The sequence below is a fragment of the Cupressus sempervirens genome, chromosome 5 (genome assembly GCF_028749045.1).
Source record: "Cupressus sempervirens isolate cs-2001-9-10 chromosome 5, ASM2874904v1, whole genome shotgun sequence".
Lineage (NCBI taxonomy): Eukaryota > Viridiplantae > Streptophyta > Pinopsida > Cupressales > Cupressaceae > Cupressus > Cupressus sempervirens.
The window spans coordinates 294,803,118-294,820,681 of NC_143122.1; the positions used below are offsets into that span (position 1 = coordinate 294,803,118).

Genomic DNA, 17,564 nt, shown 5'->3' on the forward strand with positions numbered 1-17,564 from the left:
AATCTCCTTTCTGGAAGTTGGTACTCTACAGATGATTTTCTTCATCAAAACCCACCTCGCTCAAAACACCAAAATGGAGAGAGAATATGTTGGCAGCAAAATAAGAAGAAAAATGATATATTTCTGTTTTGGAAGGCCTCATAAAGGGCCGTTTTAGGGTTGAGGAGAAAAAACAGAACACTTTTTTATTACTTTTTAAAGTCACTTTTTAGCTCACTGCCTGCGGATGCGTCTGGGTGTGGGCTGGGTGTACACAGGATGTGTGCCCAGCCCTGCACCTGAATGTGTGGTGCTGCACATCTTGGCGCACTTGCAGGTTTGGGTGTGTACCCTGTGCGCAACCAAAAAACATGCTTGTAGATGTATCCTGCAACATAGCTATAATGGATACTGGTATAACTTCCCCTACTGATGTTTAGGAAATTTTTGCAAGTTAGTTGCCCTTTTTCCTGATAAAATGGTCCCAAGTTTTTCAAAAAGTTGTCAGCAACTCAGTAGAATTGCTTGCCTCATGATTACTTTTGAGTTCTGTGAGTAGCTAGGTATTAGATTAATGGATTTCAATCCAAGTTTATTTGCTTGCAGAGTTCCAGAACTGTGTGACCACTCGCCAGGTGTGCGTAATCATGAGCTAGATATGCAGGCAACTTGCAATAAAACTTGGTATAGAGTAATATATAAAATTCACTACCAGTTTTTTTGACATTTCTCACCAAAACACAAAGAAAAATTGTTATGACCCACAACCATGGCAAACTTGGCCAGGTATAAAATGATTTCTTGCTGGACTTCAAACACTTAACAGGTTTGTTTTTTCTTAATGATGCATGAAAAATTTGTAGGACATGCATTGAATGAAACATGGTCAAATTTATCAGAGTGCTGATGTATAGGCTGCAGTGAAATAGATTTGGTTGTGGCTCATATCAAATTGCAGGCATGTATACTCCATGTATAGGTAACATAAAGTTTGGCTTTTATTGGTATCCTTTCTTTGGTGCTGGAATGAAACATATTTGAACAAATATAAAATTTTGCTTATATCAGTCTCCTTTATACAATGCTGAAACATAACATATTTGAACAAACTAAAATCTTGATCACATATTGCTTTTCATTCAAAATAAAATATTTGAGCAAATTAAAATTTCTTTGTCTCGTAGTTGTGCTCATTACTTATACCACAAGGTAGACATTATAGTAATAGAAGTGGTTCACATTTTGCTTAAGCTGTTTCAATATAAGTACTGATGTACAAGAAAAAGTTATGAAAGAAACTTAGTTAATGAGAACCTTGAATTGGTAAATTTAAAATTTCAGTTTTCAGAAGGAAAATTTTAGGAAAGGAGTCAATATTAGACAGCAAACAATTGACTGCAGATTTTGACAAAAGAATATTTAAAGCAGAAAATTTGCTGCAAATATTTTTAACCAAGAGAATTCCAGAATGAAAATGTGAAATCTGCAATCAACAAGGCCAATACCTGTATTACTGTATTCTAAAATCCGTTAAATACCTATGTTGATTTGTATCTTAGTTGTAGTGCAAAGAAACCAACTTCTAAGCATAAATTTGAAATTTTGAAATAAACAATTTTTTAACAGAAATGGAAAAAACTTGTTTGCTAGGTTATTGGTGTACTTGATATATGCTGAGAATATATTGAAGGCCGAATAATCTGAAAATTGATAGCCTAACAAAAATTCAGATACGAGGAGGGTTGTTTATTAGGCTTTGTGGTGGATATATGCAACGAGGATATCAAACACTTGGCAATTTGAAATTTGATAGCTTGCAGAAGATTTAAGGTATGGAAAGGCTTCATACCAATTGATATGATCATGTTGTTGCTGAATGCTGAATGTGTTTCTTTTTGTTGAAATTACTTAAGTTACCAGCTTGGGTTCAGGCTCTAGATTGGGTTTGACGGTTGGGTTAAATTGTTTTGGGTTATATATGTTGATAGATATGTGTGTGTGTATATATATAACTTCATTGGTGGGTACTACTATATCTAATCCTATTGGCTCTCAAACATGGACTCAACCTTGAACTAGGACTGGGGACCCTACTATTGAATCTATATCTGTATCTGGGGAACTAGCTTTTGATCTAATTTGAAAAGGAATGCTGCCTCTATTGCCTCTCTTAATGTTGCCTTTCTTTCTTCCAATGATTCTTCTATATATATACATATGAGATTTTTCTCTAATAAATAATAAAATAAAAATAAGTAATATCTATTGTATAAATATATTTAATATAATTTAATATACATATGAAATATTAATAATAACTTATTAAATTTTTTTATTGATATATTAATATATGAAATATAAAACTATTTAAATATAAAATAATATTAATAATATGATATAGTCAATAATAAATATAATTTATATTTGCATTAATTGAAACTTAAAGGACTATGCTTCCAAATAAAATGTACTATTTGGAGGCATGCATATGGGATTTCAAACCTTGGAGATAATGGAGACAATACATTCCTTTGATTTAGAGGATCACAAAGGACAAACTTTGGATGTGATGGTGGGTGAAGTTGAATACCAAAATGTGGAGTTCGCATACCCATCGAAGGTGGAGACCAAGATTTTCCACGATTATAGGGCAGAGGCAAAGGCTAAATATTTGAAGGGCAAAGGCAACAAAAGAGATCTGGTTATGAAGATGACTGGATCTAGTGATGCATCAATAATATATTGAACAAATGACGAACAAATAACTACCTAAAAATAAAATAAAATAAAAACAGGCTAAATTTGGCATTTTTTTCTTTGACAAAACCAAAGACAGGTTACGTTTGTCAGGGTGAAACCCACAAACTGTGGCCGAAATTTGCTTCGGATCCACAACGGATTGGACATGGAGCAGAACTGGGTTGATATCAACGATAATGATTCAAATTTCCAGTGAGATAGATTGGTTGTGGGCTTCTAATTTGATGTATTTGATTCTCAGGGAAGTTGACAAGGGTAAAAATGATTTTCGCATAGGTGAGGCTCATGAACAAGTGCTTAATTCCACATCACCTCAGAAGATTGAAATCTTTTAATCGATTCTTTGCTATTGTTCTAATGGTTCATCTACTTTTTAGTTAACTACTATCTACTCTTGACAGTTGTTCCAATTGAACTTTTAACCTTACAATTGTTCCATCTTTTTATCAACTTTTTATCTTGTTGCAATCTATACTTTATGGGCCATGGCTCTTCCATTTGTAAACTTCTTTAAATCTAGCTACCCATACAATTCTTACATTGTTACTGCATGTGGACCGTAGTTAAATTTCTAACTACATAATATGTCCTTTTCAAATGATTAGACTTTCATTGAGCTTATGCCCAGAGTTGACAACCTATATATTAAATAAAAGGATAACCATGATGTAATGTTCCCTTCTACAAAGTCACTCCTAGAGGACTTACTAGCACTCCAGGAGGATTTAATTCAGTTAGGCCGTTGTTGGGATTAAGGGAATTAATTCATTTAATTATTTATTGTTATCCCTCAAAAGTAACTAATTTAATGAAGTTATAAAAGCAACTTTAATGGTACTTGTTGCAATCTATACTTCATTGCTCTTCCATCTATAAACTTCTTTAAATCTAGCTACCCATATAATTCTTACTTTTACATTATCACTGCATGTGGACTGTAGTTAAATTTCTAACTACATAATATGTCCTTTTCAAATGATTAGACTTTCGTTTGAGCTTATGCTCAGAGTTGACAACATGTATATTAAATAAAAGGACAACCATGATGTAATGTTTACTTCTGCATACTCACTCCGAGAGGACTTACTAGCTCTCAGGAGGATTTAATTCACTTAGGCCATTGTTGGGATTAAGGGAATCAATTAATTTAATTATTTAATGTTATCCCTCAAAAGTAACTAATTTAATGAAGTTATAAAAGTGACTTTAATGGTAATATAAGTGAGAATTTTATAAAGTCACTTTATTAATTTGCCCAGCTCAAATTTGAGTAAAAAAGAGAGGGTAAACCTAAAAAGTGTCTAGAAGCATCTCTGGTTGTTATAAGAGAGCAGCTTGGGCCTCATTTCAGTTGTGCTTTATTATTTCTTATTTTGTTTTGAAGAGCTTCTTGGAGCTCTTAACACTAGGACAAAAACCCTGAGGCATTGCTGATTTCGATAGTGAAACTATCTACCCTAGCCAGAGTTGGAGATATCATTTAGTTATTCAACAATGCATTATGGACAGAGTTTCTCAAATTTGTGAGGTCCCTGTCTGATACAAATTTGCAGATGTTGGAGGTTTATCGATAATTTAAAATTTTCCTATTCATCTAGTGAGTAAATTTTGGATGAATGAGGAAAATAAAGATTACCATTTATTAACACAATATTGTAAGAATTGATTTAATAAAGGGCAGACTTATTATTGAGCTGAATACTCCTTTGTCATGTCTCCCTAAAGAAAGGTTTGGGCGGCTTCTTTTTTTGATCGATAATAATTGATTTTATTGAAAGATAAGAAATTTAGTACATAACCGGACCATCCAAATACTACTTGGCCATAAGGACTACAAAGCATCACCAAAAGCAAACCCCACTAAATTGGCAGATTCACCTATACAAACAGTACCCACAAGAAAATGCCACTGAATTGGCCGCATACAGTACAAAACCCAATACCCGTACACATTGAATACTGCAATGCATGCAAACAAACAATGGTAGACGAAATAGGAACAAGAATACTAGCTTAAAAAGTCCCCATCACCAAACCACACAATCGATTATTTGAACCAGCCGGCCACTTCCTCCCTAGAAAAGCTCAGACTGCCCACCATTGCAGGACCTCCACCCGCCTCTACACCACCGTTACTTCCAACAACACCACCACCTGACATCACTGTCTCCCGAGCCGAGCCGCTAGACTCCCCGACCTCACGAGCACACTACCACTTGGCTTCTTGCCATCCTGAGCTCTCACCTTGAGTTGCCTACACAGCAAGGGCCTACCATTAGCTCCACGAGGTGTCATGGATCTCACTGGCATCACTTTTTGCCTTTTCCTCGCCACCAACACCACAGCCCGATCCTCCTCCAAGTCATGCAGAAAACTCAACAAAGCATGCCATCCCTTACGAGCATTCACCATATGTTTCTCCTAAGGCCGAGTGGAAGTGAAAACCACTAGAGGCTGAAGTTCTCCTTTGCCGCCCCCAATTAAACATCAAGGTCGTTGGTACATGTGGAGACCTGCCCTGACCTCAGCTTAGTTAACAATTCTTTCCAACCCTCCAACCCACTTCGGCTCCAAGAATGCCCGAGCCACCCTGAGCACTTCCTCCCAAGATGAACCAACTAGAAGCACCAAGCCTAGAAACATTGATGAAATATTCAAGTTAGTCCTCGGGCATTCGTACGACGTATTTAGAAATTCATCTCCCAATATTCCCACTGCCACTTCCGAGAACTACACTTGATCAAACTTGAAAACATTTCTCATTGTGTGGACTGAAATGGGGCCGGTAAAACTAGGGATTTGGCTAGAAGTTTCTAGCGAAAAGTTGGCTTCCATGGCGATAGTGGAGGGCACAGATAATGCAAAACTAGATTCATTGCTTGACGAATGAAAATAACCTCCAAATCATCCGATTTAATGGCGGAAGGTTACCCTTGCCAAGTACAGGCTCTAGTGAACCGATGCTGCCTGACGCATCAATGAATGTATGTCATGATGACCACCATTAGTGCCTCGACCTTCCCCCCTCCACACACAATGTAGCCATCACATCGCCCACCTTGGGAAGTACAGACCCACCTCCATTTACATAAAAGCCATCATCACTCAATGAGGTAGGAGAGATTGCCGCCTGTACTGCTTGAAAGATTAAATCAACAAAAATCTTCCATATCCAAAAATTGAAAATCTTCAAGAAGTTCAAATTTTTCCTCTAGGGACCCATTGGCTTCAATGTTAGAAAGCTTAGTTACCACCTTGTTCGCTTCTCTCAACACATGGGAAATCTTGAACTCATCAAAGCAAGCTAGCAGATTTCTAATTCGCTTGCTGTGCTTGTTAAGATACCAAGTATCCATCTGACCTTTGGTGATGCTTTTCACAACCAATTGAGCATCTCCTTCTAGGTGCAGTTTTTGTATCCCAAGTCGTTTTGCAAGTAGTATTGCTCCTACCGCAGTGAGACATTCGGCCTCACTGTTTGTCCCGTCTGACAACCTCTTCGGGCCTACTGCAATGGAGCCCTATGGGTCACGAGCTACATACCCCGCCCCAGATTGACCCGGATTACCTCATCAAAGTTTATTTTGTTCCACCCTTCCTCCGGAGGGCTCCAATTGCAGATTGAAACCTGAGACTTAGGGTGAACCCTTGAGGACCCATTAACGGGTGAAAGGTTTGGGCTTCTTGAAATATTCAAATAATGAACTGAGGGAGGATATCTGTGTCAAGTTTGAATTCTGCTACTTCATTGCTGGAAAGTAAACACATATTTCCCTGCTGTTTGGATACATGGTGGCTTTGTGAAGGATGACATGAATATGCTCAACTTGTGGGAGCTGTTGGAAGCATTTGGTATATGTGGTGCCATTACTAGTATGAATATTGTGGCTCTAAAGGGGCAATTGAATTACTGCTGCTTTAAACTCTGGTTGCATCCTCAATATAGCTGCTTCAAATTTCAGTACTTACCTTTCTCATTCCATCGTGGGTACCTTGCTGATTATATAATTACATGAGGATAAGCAAAGGATTTACTTGTTGATCTAGCTCCTTTCAACTCTGCCTTGGAGATATCATTGTATGAGGACATCACTATCAAGTAATCTGCCTTCTCAGTTTTTGATATTCCCAATAGAGAGGTCAGATTTGTGTTAACTCGCTTATTCTGAAATAGTTTAATATCTGACCGCTCCAGATGTTGATATATAATTGTTTTGAAAATTATATTTGTTGCCTCTGTATTAAGTTTGTAGAACAAATCCTGCTCAAACTAAAAACATCCTTAAATTATAAATCTGCGTCAGCAAGAACAGAGGAACATATGGCAACAGAAATCAATGCCAATGTGAGAAAAATTAAAATGGCCTGAAGGAAATTTTACATGAGATATGTTGTTTCAAATTCATTTTGTAGATCTCAATCTCTTTGAAGCTACTTGCACTTTTCACTTTGGTCTCTCTCCAGTTTTTTAATTAATTTCTTGCTCCTTTGATCAATACTACAGGATCCTAAACAAGCCAGATGTGACGTAGAATAAAAATAAGGGACCAGTCCTTCCTTCCATTAAAACTTTGTTTTGCTAGGCCATAGTCTAATTTCTGATGCCATTTAATGGTTCAAGTTTAATTTCACATTGTGCTGCTGAAGTCTGGGTATACTGTGGCTGATTTATCTTGGAACTTGTAGGGAGATCTAAAGCTCTGTTCGAAACTTTTGAGCAAAAAGTGGGATAAAGCTAATAAATAAAAAGATTTCATTTTCTTGAGGCTTTATATCCCATAAGGCATTGTAAGAAAACATCAAAATAAATGACAACAAATTTATATAATTGTGAGGAAGTATGATTAGATGAATGAGTGTTGAACTGTCCATTTATCTTTTTTCTGTTGCATTGCTCTTGAACCTTAATATCCCATAAGGCATTGTAAGAAAATATCAAAACAAATGATAACAAATTTATATGATTGTGAGGAAGTGTGATTAGATGAATGAGCGTTGAACTGTTCATTTATCTTTTTTCTGTTGCATTGCTTATGAAAGTCCAGCATTATTATTTAACCTCTTCAACTGTGCAGAATGGAAAATATGATGAGGCTCTTGGAAAATGGGAGGCGGCAATTTCAATAACACCTGAAAGGGCAGTATTGCATGAACAGAAAGCACAAATCTTGCTTGAGATTGGCGAAACATGGAAAGCGTTGCAAGCAGCCACACGTATGTCTTTTCCATCAAGTTAGGCTTCATATATTGTTATCTTTCGGTAACTCAACTTCATTTCAAGAGCTTTATGATTGCAGCTGAGAGAAAAACATGTTAAAATGCATAGAAGTAAGACTTAAATATAATAGATCAGATTACAAGTTGTTATGGATAAGAACTAATCCTAGAATAAAGTACAAACTGAAATCATAAGTTTGAAGAATATTATAATAATTTGACATGTTTCAAGTATTTTAAGAAGCAGATTGCCTTTAGCATATATCTCTTAGATAGCTGTAAATTTTAAAGTTGGATTTGGCATGAGAATTAGTAGTAAGTTCCTTTTCTGCTTCTTAACTTTTTTGAAGACATGTAATATGAATTGAATGATGAGAAAAATAAATTTCTTTAGGGCATTGAATGCTTTAAACATGGGAATTTGTAGTAAGTTCCTTTTCTGCTTCTTAACTTTTTTGAAGACATGTAATATGAATTGAATGATGAGAAAAATAAATTTCTTCAGGGCATTGAATGCTTTAAACACGGGCTGGTTTGTAATGATATTCAGTAGCAGAGGAGTGCTAGTCAAATTTGAAGAGCTGAATCCTCAACACAAATACAACAAATACACCAATAGATTTTAGAGCATATGTTAATCTAAAATCTTATAAATGGGTGGGGGACAGATACTATTAAGATTTTCTACGGTTTGTTCATTAAAGCTTTTGCTAAATGTACCTTTTAGTGAGTTGCATGTGATTTTTGGGTACAGACCCACAAAATTATGTACCACTGCAAAACTAAGTTTTTATTCCCTTTTCATCTCTTGTTAGTCAATCTTTAACTTTGCATCAATGCCAAGATAATTTTTGTGTTCTCATCAGTTGCCAAAGATTGCTTTGTTTGGATCTTTCTTCTAACAACTTTGCAGGGTACAAAGGGTCATTTGAGCTTGATAAATGGGAAACAATGATGATATTCAAGGAACGAAAGAGAAGTGGGAAACGATCAAAATAAAAGGGTAGAACATTGGCAAGTTTTCAAGGGCAAAGATGGCATTCACTTTCATTGTTTTAGCCATGAAATTCCACCGCCATACATCAGCAAAATAAAGTCATATTTAGAATGTGAACTACAGTAATTTAAGGAGAGATGGCAAAGCTGGTAGAAAACCATGCCTAGAACTTGGCAAACAAGTTAATAATCAACACTCAGCAATAAGATCCTAAAACAGCTCAAACATGGTGCAAAATGGATGGAAATACCATGGTGAATGTGTGCTAAAGGTGGTAGATAGCTAGGGAAAGTGTGCCAAAGGAAGGAATAATAAACTGTATAAGCAAATTGCCATTTTGAAGTGGTTCCAAGTGAAAGCTTTGTAGTTTGTGTACGATGCTTATTTTAATGGTTGATAAAATTGGTTATCCATCAATCTATTAATTGTCTATTGATTGTCACTCTCAGGTAGTTGTTAGTGTTATTTGGTTGATGGTTGTGTCTCTTGGTGACCATTGGGTCCTTTAAATATGTTGTGTACTGCTAAGGAAGGTAGTAATGTAGAGTAGAATGAAGTGTAATTCTTGGCTGACCATCTTCTGTCTTCTTCTTTGTAAATAATTTATGAGCTAGTAAATATATATTTTACTACTATCTGGTATGCACTGCCATTTGTATTATTATTTCATGTATGTAATTTACCTAGTATAACATGAATGTTTGGCGCCATTGCCTTAAAGAAATCAGGTTCATGCTCTTAGATCTCAATAAAGGCAAGAAGAAGCCACAAGGTGGTCAAGACCAAGTGATCAGGTGATCTTTAAGGATTGTAGAACAAAGAGAATGAAGAAGAAGATTCAGAGAAATTGCCAGAAATTTACCAGTCCAATGAAATGTACTGTTGATGCATAGCTTCGTTCAGATAAATTGGATGATAGTATAATAACATACATGCACACATAATACATGTTGCTTATTACTCACACACACATATTAGAATGCAGGTTATTATAGTATCAACTATCTTCCACTAAATCTGTTTTTCTCCTTCTAGTATATTGATCTGTTCATACGGATCTATTAGTACGACATTTCATGTTCTTATACTGATCAAGTCATGATCATGTAATCTGCTTATAAGTATATATATAATCAGATTGAAGTCTGATTAATTTCTTTATGGAGATAGGTGACATTATGTAGAGGTTTGATTAAATTCAAACAAAAAAACAAACACCGATTGAAATTGGTTTATCTGCATAATTAATTGCACTTTATGAAGAGTCATGTCTTGTATGGACATGTTTCTACTTTGTGGAGACACGTCCATCCAAGATGCGTCTCCCATTAGATATATATGCTTATAATCGGCCAAGCAATAGAGCATAGAAATCAATAAATACTCTGCTCCATTTAGACTTGTGCGATCAGACTTTAGAATTCAGTATTTATAAATATTGAATCAAATTCACATGCAATTGAAATATTAAATTCAAGAGATTCAAGACCAATATATTCTGATCATAATCTGCAAACAAAAGACAGAGATTAGTTATCACAGAATTCTGATATAAAAAACTCAATCTGATATAGATTTAATTCACATTCACATGGTATCAGAGCCTAGTTAAGGAAGATCCAAATTAAATTGAGAATTCAGATTACAGAAAACAAATCAAGTAACCTCCTTTGAGCAGATTGAATCTCTTGTGATACTGCAAGATGGACAGCCTGCAACGTGTTTGGGGTGAGTCATAGTGACGTTTAAATAACAAATCCCTTGCTACCTGGAAGTGAGCAACATTTTTCTGCACCATCAAAGCCGCAAGTATTGAGAGTTATTTCGGAATTCATCCCAGCACATGGGCAGACATAACACCTTGTGGAACTAAGCTCTCTGGATTCATTATCGAAGATATTATTTTCACAGCCAACTAACTTTGATATGTAACTGTATGTGCCTTTGTGAGACTAGCAGAGGAAATGAAACTGCAAAGTGAAATTACACACAGACGGAGTTTCTCTGAACACATTAAATGGCATTCATTGTTGGGATGCCCCAAATTGGAAGATCAGGAAATTCATACCACAAATTTGGGATAACATAGAAGGTTTGTAAGGTCACAAATTATTTTGGAGCCTCCCGTGCTTGAAATGGTAATTATATAGAAGTTTGTGAGGATAAATTGAATCATTGAATCGCATTTTTAGATATGGATGTAAACTAGAACACCTACGTTTATGAGACCAATTCCTGCCATGTGTGTATGAATCTTGCCTTAGGAATCTAAGTCCAGAGAAACAACCACAGGCTTGTAAGAGGAGAACATACCTGTCAATGATGAGAGGGGGCCACTTCATCTGCACACTTGAGGCTACAATATGGATTGCTGGATGTCAGAGATGAGTGGCATCAGTCTGATGCAGATAGTCTGAGATCTTGCAAAATTGTTAGATGTTCACTGGACCAGTGATTGCTCCCTTGTTGATGTCGTGACTACCAGGTGGACTCATACAAGATGTTTCTCAGTCTGTGTTAACTTTACATACAGTGTTGTCTCCACATATCTTGGGTATTTAGTGGTGGCTTGGGATGACTTCCCTCACTCCTTCCTACAAAGGAGGATGAAATCTCCATCTGTCACCATGATCGAGGAGGCTATCTGAATTTTCAATTTGGGTCGAAAGAATTGCTGTGGAAAGACCGTATTCAGGCATTGCTGTGTGACTGGGAATGTATCACCTAAAGCATTGTTCTGTGTAACATTGGGAGTCAAAATTTAGACATCCTATGAACAAAGTATAGGACTTCCTAAGATGGCTGTCAGCAACTGGATTGATCTCATGTAGAAACTGGAGAAGATGCCTCCTCACATCGTTTGTGATTTTAGGGCCTTTTGTGATCATGATATATTTTCTATAATAACAGGTCCACTCATTGTCATATCAGGGGTATTTTACTATTTTTCCATAGAGAGGATGCCACCATCTAGGGGATGTGCTAGACGACCTTGTGGCTTCTCTTTGTAAATTTACAATTCTTCTCAACCCATCTGTTTTTGTTGAAGAGAGTGCTCTTGCCCTTTTCGATGATAAAATAAAAGTATATTATTCTGCAGGATGTTTCAGATACTGTTGTTAATTCACCTATGAACAAAGCAGCAAATCTATGAACAATAACCAATGTTCCATTTCCATTTGAACCATCCTTAGATGACGACGTACTCAAATTGTTTGACAAATGCCTATATGGAGGTATTTTTGGATTTGATGCATATGGACCTTAATTGGAGCAACTTATATCAAGGAGGATGATGGATGTTCTTATAGGAAAAAGAAGAATGGTGCATTAGGTATGCTATCGAGGCATTGTAGAGGACTCAATCTTAGGATTGTAGCTCCAAAGTGGCTTTTGAACTTAGACGTATGTTGATCATGCTAGAAGATGTGAGTCTATTAAAGAAAACTATCTTCTACGATTGGAATTACGTAAGAAGGATATCTTTCCATGACAAGAGGTAGTGTTAGAATCTGAAAAGATTAATAACCCAGAAAACTAGCGCAAAGAATAAAAATCTAAACTATGAATGCAATATTGATTAAAAACTCCAAATATGCAAGTTGGTTGTCAGATTTGAGATTGAAACCCCAAAAAAAAAACATTTTTGTCAAAACTTTTTTGATTCTCAAGATCATCCAAAGATGCAAGAGAAGAGGATACTTCATTTTTCAAAAAACTACAATAAAATTTATTAGCCCCCCTTGAATCTCTCAAATAAAGAAATTAAAATCTACTCTTGCACATAGAAAAGCTCTGATACCATGTTAGAATCTGAAAAGATTAATAATCCAGAAAACTAGTGCAAAGAATAAATATCTAAACTATGAATGCAAATGATACAAAATCAAAATAGCAACACAGAGTTAGTCTCCAAGAGAGTAATGCAAATGCTAGAAGCAAAATAGCATTAAGAGGATGCAAAAACAAGAGATGCAAGTACAAGCCAGGTAGCATGCTTATATAGGCTAGGAAGAGGGAGGAGGTGGCAACACCAACTAATGAGGAGCAACCATCTATCGGACTAAAGATAGCAAAGTATCTTCTCAAGATAGCTAATGGATGCTCACATGTAGGAAGGTGACACCTCACAACCATTCACCTAATAAGACATGCTTTATTAACCTAAGCGAGATTATTAAAAGTGTAGGAAAAACCTAGCAAAATAGGAAAAATAAAAACTACACTAACAGGTAGTAGCTAGAGGATGTGATTAAATTGATCTTCGAGGATAGATGGATACTTAAAAGCCTACAGTTATGAGACTAAATTGATGGCTGAAACATTTTCGAATTTACAAGGACTCTAACATTACATTAGAAGCAACCTTGGACGAGGTCAAGAGGTTGTCGAATGTACTTGAAGCTTTAGAAGGAAGCCAAATTAGCATGAATGCCTGATTTAGTCAAATTTGGGGATAAATCCACAGTTCATTACATTCACTCATGTTATCATGGAATTAGACAAGTATATTTGTGTATGAGAAGTTGCTCTTGTGAACAATGTTGTGATTATTAAACTAATAGATCATGTGCCTGATGACGAGTATCTTGGAACAAGATACTTTCCACGATTGGAGTATATTAATAGGACATGCCTCTGTGATAGAGGGAGCAACTTAAGGATCTTCATCTATTGACATCCAATGATATGGATTTAGAGGGAGTAGACCATGTCGAGATGGTTTCTCTAACTTTCAGTTAAGGTATATTATCACTAAAGAACAGACAACCAACATTCTTGCCAAGCCTCATGCTAGACAGAACAAGCTTGACACGTTAGAGAATGAAGCCTTTGCTGAAAAAGGAACTTCAACATCAATGATCTATTATTCGTATCCTTGCATATTCTTTCCTTTGAGAGAAAAGTTTGACTGGCATTGTTTTCATCCTATGGATTGAGCCCATAGTGGATCCACCTTATGATATGATTCATGGTGGATGCCATGTGTCTGAGTCCATGACTTTATGGGCCCCTTTCTGTCCATTATTAAAAGGTGACGATCTTTCAGATAATATACACTTGTATCTAATATTGTAAGGTGATGACTTTACAATGATTAGTTCTCTATCATGATGAATATCATGTGACTTGATATACGTGACATATCATGATAGTATCTCTTGGACATTTTGATAGATATCATGTGACTTGTTATCAGTTGTAGATCATTATGTTCTTTATGAGATAAAATCATGGTGGATATGCAATGAGTTGTTATGGTAGACATCATGAGACGTGATGTTAGTGCACATACCATAACTTGGATATATATAAGAAGAATTTCATGTGACTTGATATTCATTATATCCTCCAATATCACGAGTTCGGTGATATCTCTTTTCAATATATGTATGTGTATATACATATACATATACATATACATATATGTGTGTGTATATATATATATAATAAGCAAGATGTATTATGTGTGCATGTATGTTAGTTTTTTTTGATTGGTAATATCGTTTTGTATTGATATTGAAAAAGAGAGTACATTATACTGGTATGGCATTAAGCCTTGCATTTACAACTACCCTTCCCCCTATATATACCATTAGGTAAATATAACACAAAAAGGAGTATTAACACTCCGATAGAACAAACACCCACCCATACATTAACCAAACCTTAACCTAAAAAGTAGTGCCACCACCTCCATCGTTAGCTACACCTTGAACCAATTGGCTACTTCCTCTCGAGTAAATATTGGGGTAGCATGATCATCCTCCACTGAGAGTCCTTGCCGCAACCTGTGACACTTTCTCTTGCTTTTTTCCTCCTCTGGCAGCAAAGAGGCATCAACCCACATCCCCTCTGTAGTTGACACCCCTTCTTTCAGTTGAGATTTCTTCACACGCTGGTGGTGGAATTTTTGACTAGGGGCCAGAGTGCTTTTTTTCACCGTCGCCTTCATAAAAGCACGCCCCTCCTCCTTCGGTTCCCAAATGTTCGTAGCCATGTAATCCAGGATCAATTTCCATCTCTCCACAACTTTTGGGATATGCACTCCTTGCGGGTTTGAAGACGGCCAAACCACCAACGGTTGGATAGAGGAATCGCTTACGCCAATCAAATGCCCGACTTTGGTGCCCATTTCAATTCCCACTCCTAGAACTGCTCGTTCAATGATTTCGTCTGGACCCAAAAGCCATTGCCTGTCAACGCTTGCAGCAACCACCCTTCGAACTTCATCTTTTGATTCCCACACCAACAGAGCATGCGCCACAAACAAAGAGGCTACGTCCAGATTGGACCACCTCTTCCAAAAATAATCCAAATACTCTGGCCCAAATAGCAGCTGAACACCCTTCATAAAGCTTGGATCCTCAATAACGAAAATGTGTTTCAGTCGCTGAGAGAAATCCGACCTTCATAAGTTTGAATTTGCGAATCTGAACCAAGAGCGAAATTCGCCTCTATTTTTGTCTCTGTCAAAAACAATGACTTTTCCTTGTTTTCCACCTGGTTTTAACACCCTCAGAACTCTTTGGAAACTTTGGAAAACGTACCAAAGCCAACCAAACATTGCTTTGCCATGCGTGAGGGATGCTTTGGTATCATGATTGATTTTGCTTACCCTGGGGTGGTTAATGCCCTCGTGAATCTAAATCATAATGTTTCAGACATCCAAAATGCAGTACCATGAGTGGGATATTTACTCTAATGGTCATCTACTTTTCTTTCTTAATTTACTCTCAAAGGTGGCGAAAGTCCTGACAAATTACATATTGAGGACCCAATGTTGAATTAGCACTTAAGTTGGCTAGCCGATCCGCCACTTTATTCGCTTCCCTGTAACAGTGAGAAACATTAAAATTCTCAAAGTCCAACAACAACTCCTTGATTTGCCGTATGCTTTGATCCAAATGCCATGCTTCCATCTTTCCTTTCTTGATGCCATTGATGATGATTTCTGAATCACCTTCCAAATGTATTCGTTGACCTTTAATTTTTACTCCTAATTCCAAGGCTTCCTTGGCAACTAAACATTTTGCAATATTATTTGTTCTGCCCGGCAATCTTTTGGCTCTAAATGCAATGATATCGCCTTTTATGATCTCTTGCCACACATCCATACCCAGATACACCTGGGTTGCTCCTTGCAGCCCCATCAAAATTAATTTGACCCATCCCTCCTCTGGAGGTATCCATAACCCCTTCTCCCTTTTCGAGATTGATGTGCATGTATGTTATTATACTATCATCCAGTTTATCTAAACAAAGCTATTCACCAACAATCCCTCTTAGCTAGGGAAGTTAAAGAATTGAACCAAGTATATGTGTGTGTGTGTGTGATCGTCTATATATATATATGCCTGCTGGCAATGCCACCTAGCCATCTTTTTTAGTTGTTCGAACTCGACATCTCATATATTCTCTACGTGACACACCCCTATCCATAACGCCCTCTGCCTTTTCGAGATTGATGTGCATGTATGTTATTATACTATCATCCAATTTATCTAAACAAAGCTATTCATCAACAATCCCTCTTAGCTAGGGAAGTTAAAGAATCTAACCAAGTATATATATGTGTGTGTGAGTGTCTATATATATATATATGTATATATATGCCCGCTAGCAACGCCACCTAGACACCTTTTTTAGTTGTTCGAACTCGACATTTCATATATTCTCTACGTAACACAGCCCCTGCATTTGCAATTCCATACTAGGGCAGTGACATTATGAGTGGCCCTAACGCCTTGCCTCGTAAGCCCTTTGCACCTATAGAATGGTAGGGCATTGGCATTTAGGTCTATACAATTCTACGGGCCCTACTATTCTAGATAATTCTAAATAAACGCCCCCCTACAATTCTATGATGATCTTAGGATGAAGAGATGTCTTTGCTTACCGGATAGATGTCGCCCCGGTCAAGCCCCAACAACATATTTGCTGAGGGGTAAGGGGGGTGGGTGGTAGGATATAGGGCTAATCCTCTCATTGCACCTGGAATCTCCCTACTATGATATATATAGACACACACACACATATATACTTGGTTAGATTCTTTATCTTCCCTAGCTAAGAGGGAGTGTTGATGAATAGCTTTGTTTAGATAAACTAGATGCTAGTATAATAACATGCATGCACACATAATACATCTTGCTTATTACTCACACACATATATATTAGATTGCAGGATATTATAGTATCATCCACTAAATGTGTTTTTCTCCTCCAACAATATCGATCTGATTATACAAATCTATTATATGACATTTCATGTCATTATACTGATCGAGTCATGATCATGTAATCTAATTATAAGTATATATATATTCAGATCGAAGTCTGATTAATTTCCTTATCTATGTAGAGGTTTGATTAAATTCAAACTAAATAACAAACACCGATTGAAATCGGTTTATCTGCATAACCAATCACACTTTGTGAAGAGACATGACTTGTATGGACATGTCTTCACTTTGTGGAGACACATCCATCCAAGACATGTCTCCCATTAGATATATATGCTTATAATCGGCCAAGCAATAGAGCATAGAAATCGGTAAATGCTCTGCTCCATCTATATTTGTGCAATCAGACTTTAGAATTCAGTATT

General features: G+C 36.6%; 1 protein-coding gene across 4 annotated transcripts in view; it reads left to right on the forward strand.

The window, feature by feature from the left end:
* The window catches only part of LOC149555736 (Tetratricopeptide repeat (TPR)-like superfamily protein), a 93,098-nt gene that overhangs the window by 33,209 nt on the left and 42,325 nt on the right, over window positions 1–17,564 (forward strand). For all 4 annotated transcript variants that reach the window (XM_089829882.1, XM_089829884.1, XM_089829880.1 and 1 more), the window contains exon 2: window positions 7,815–7,953. In XM_089829882.1, the coding sequence (XP_089686008.1) occupies window positions 7,815–7,953 (139 nt within the window). The remainder of the gene's footprint in view (window positions 1–7,814; window positions 7,954–17,564) is intronic.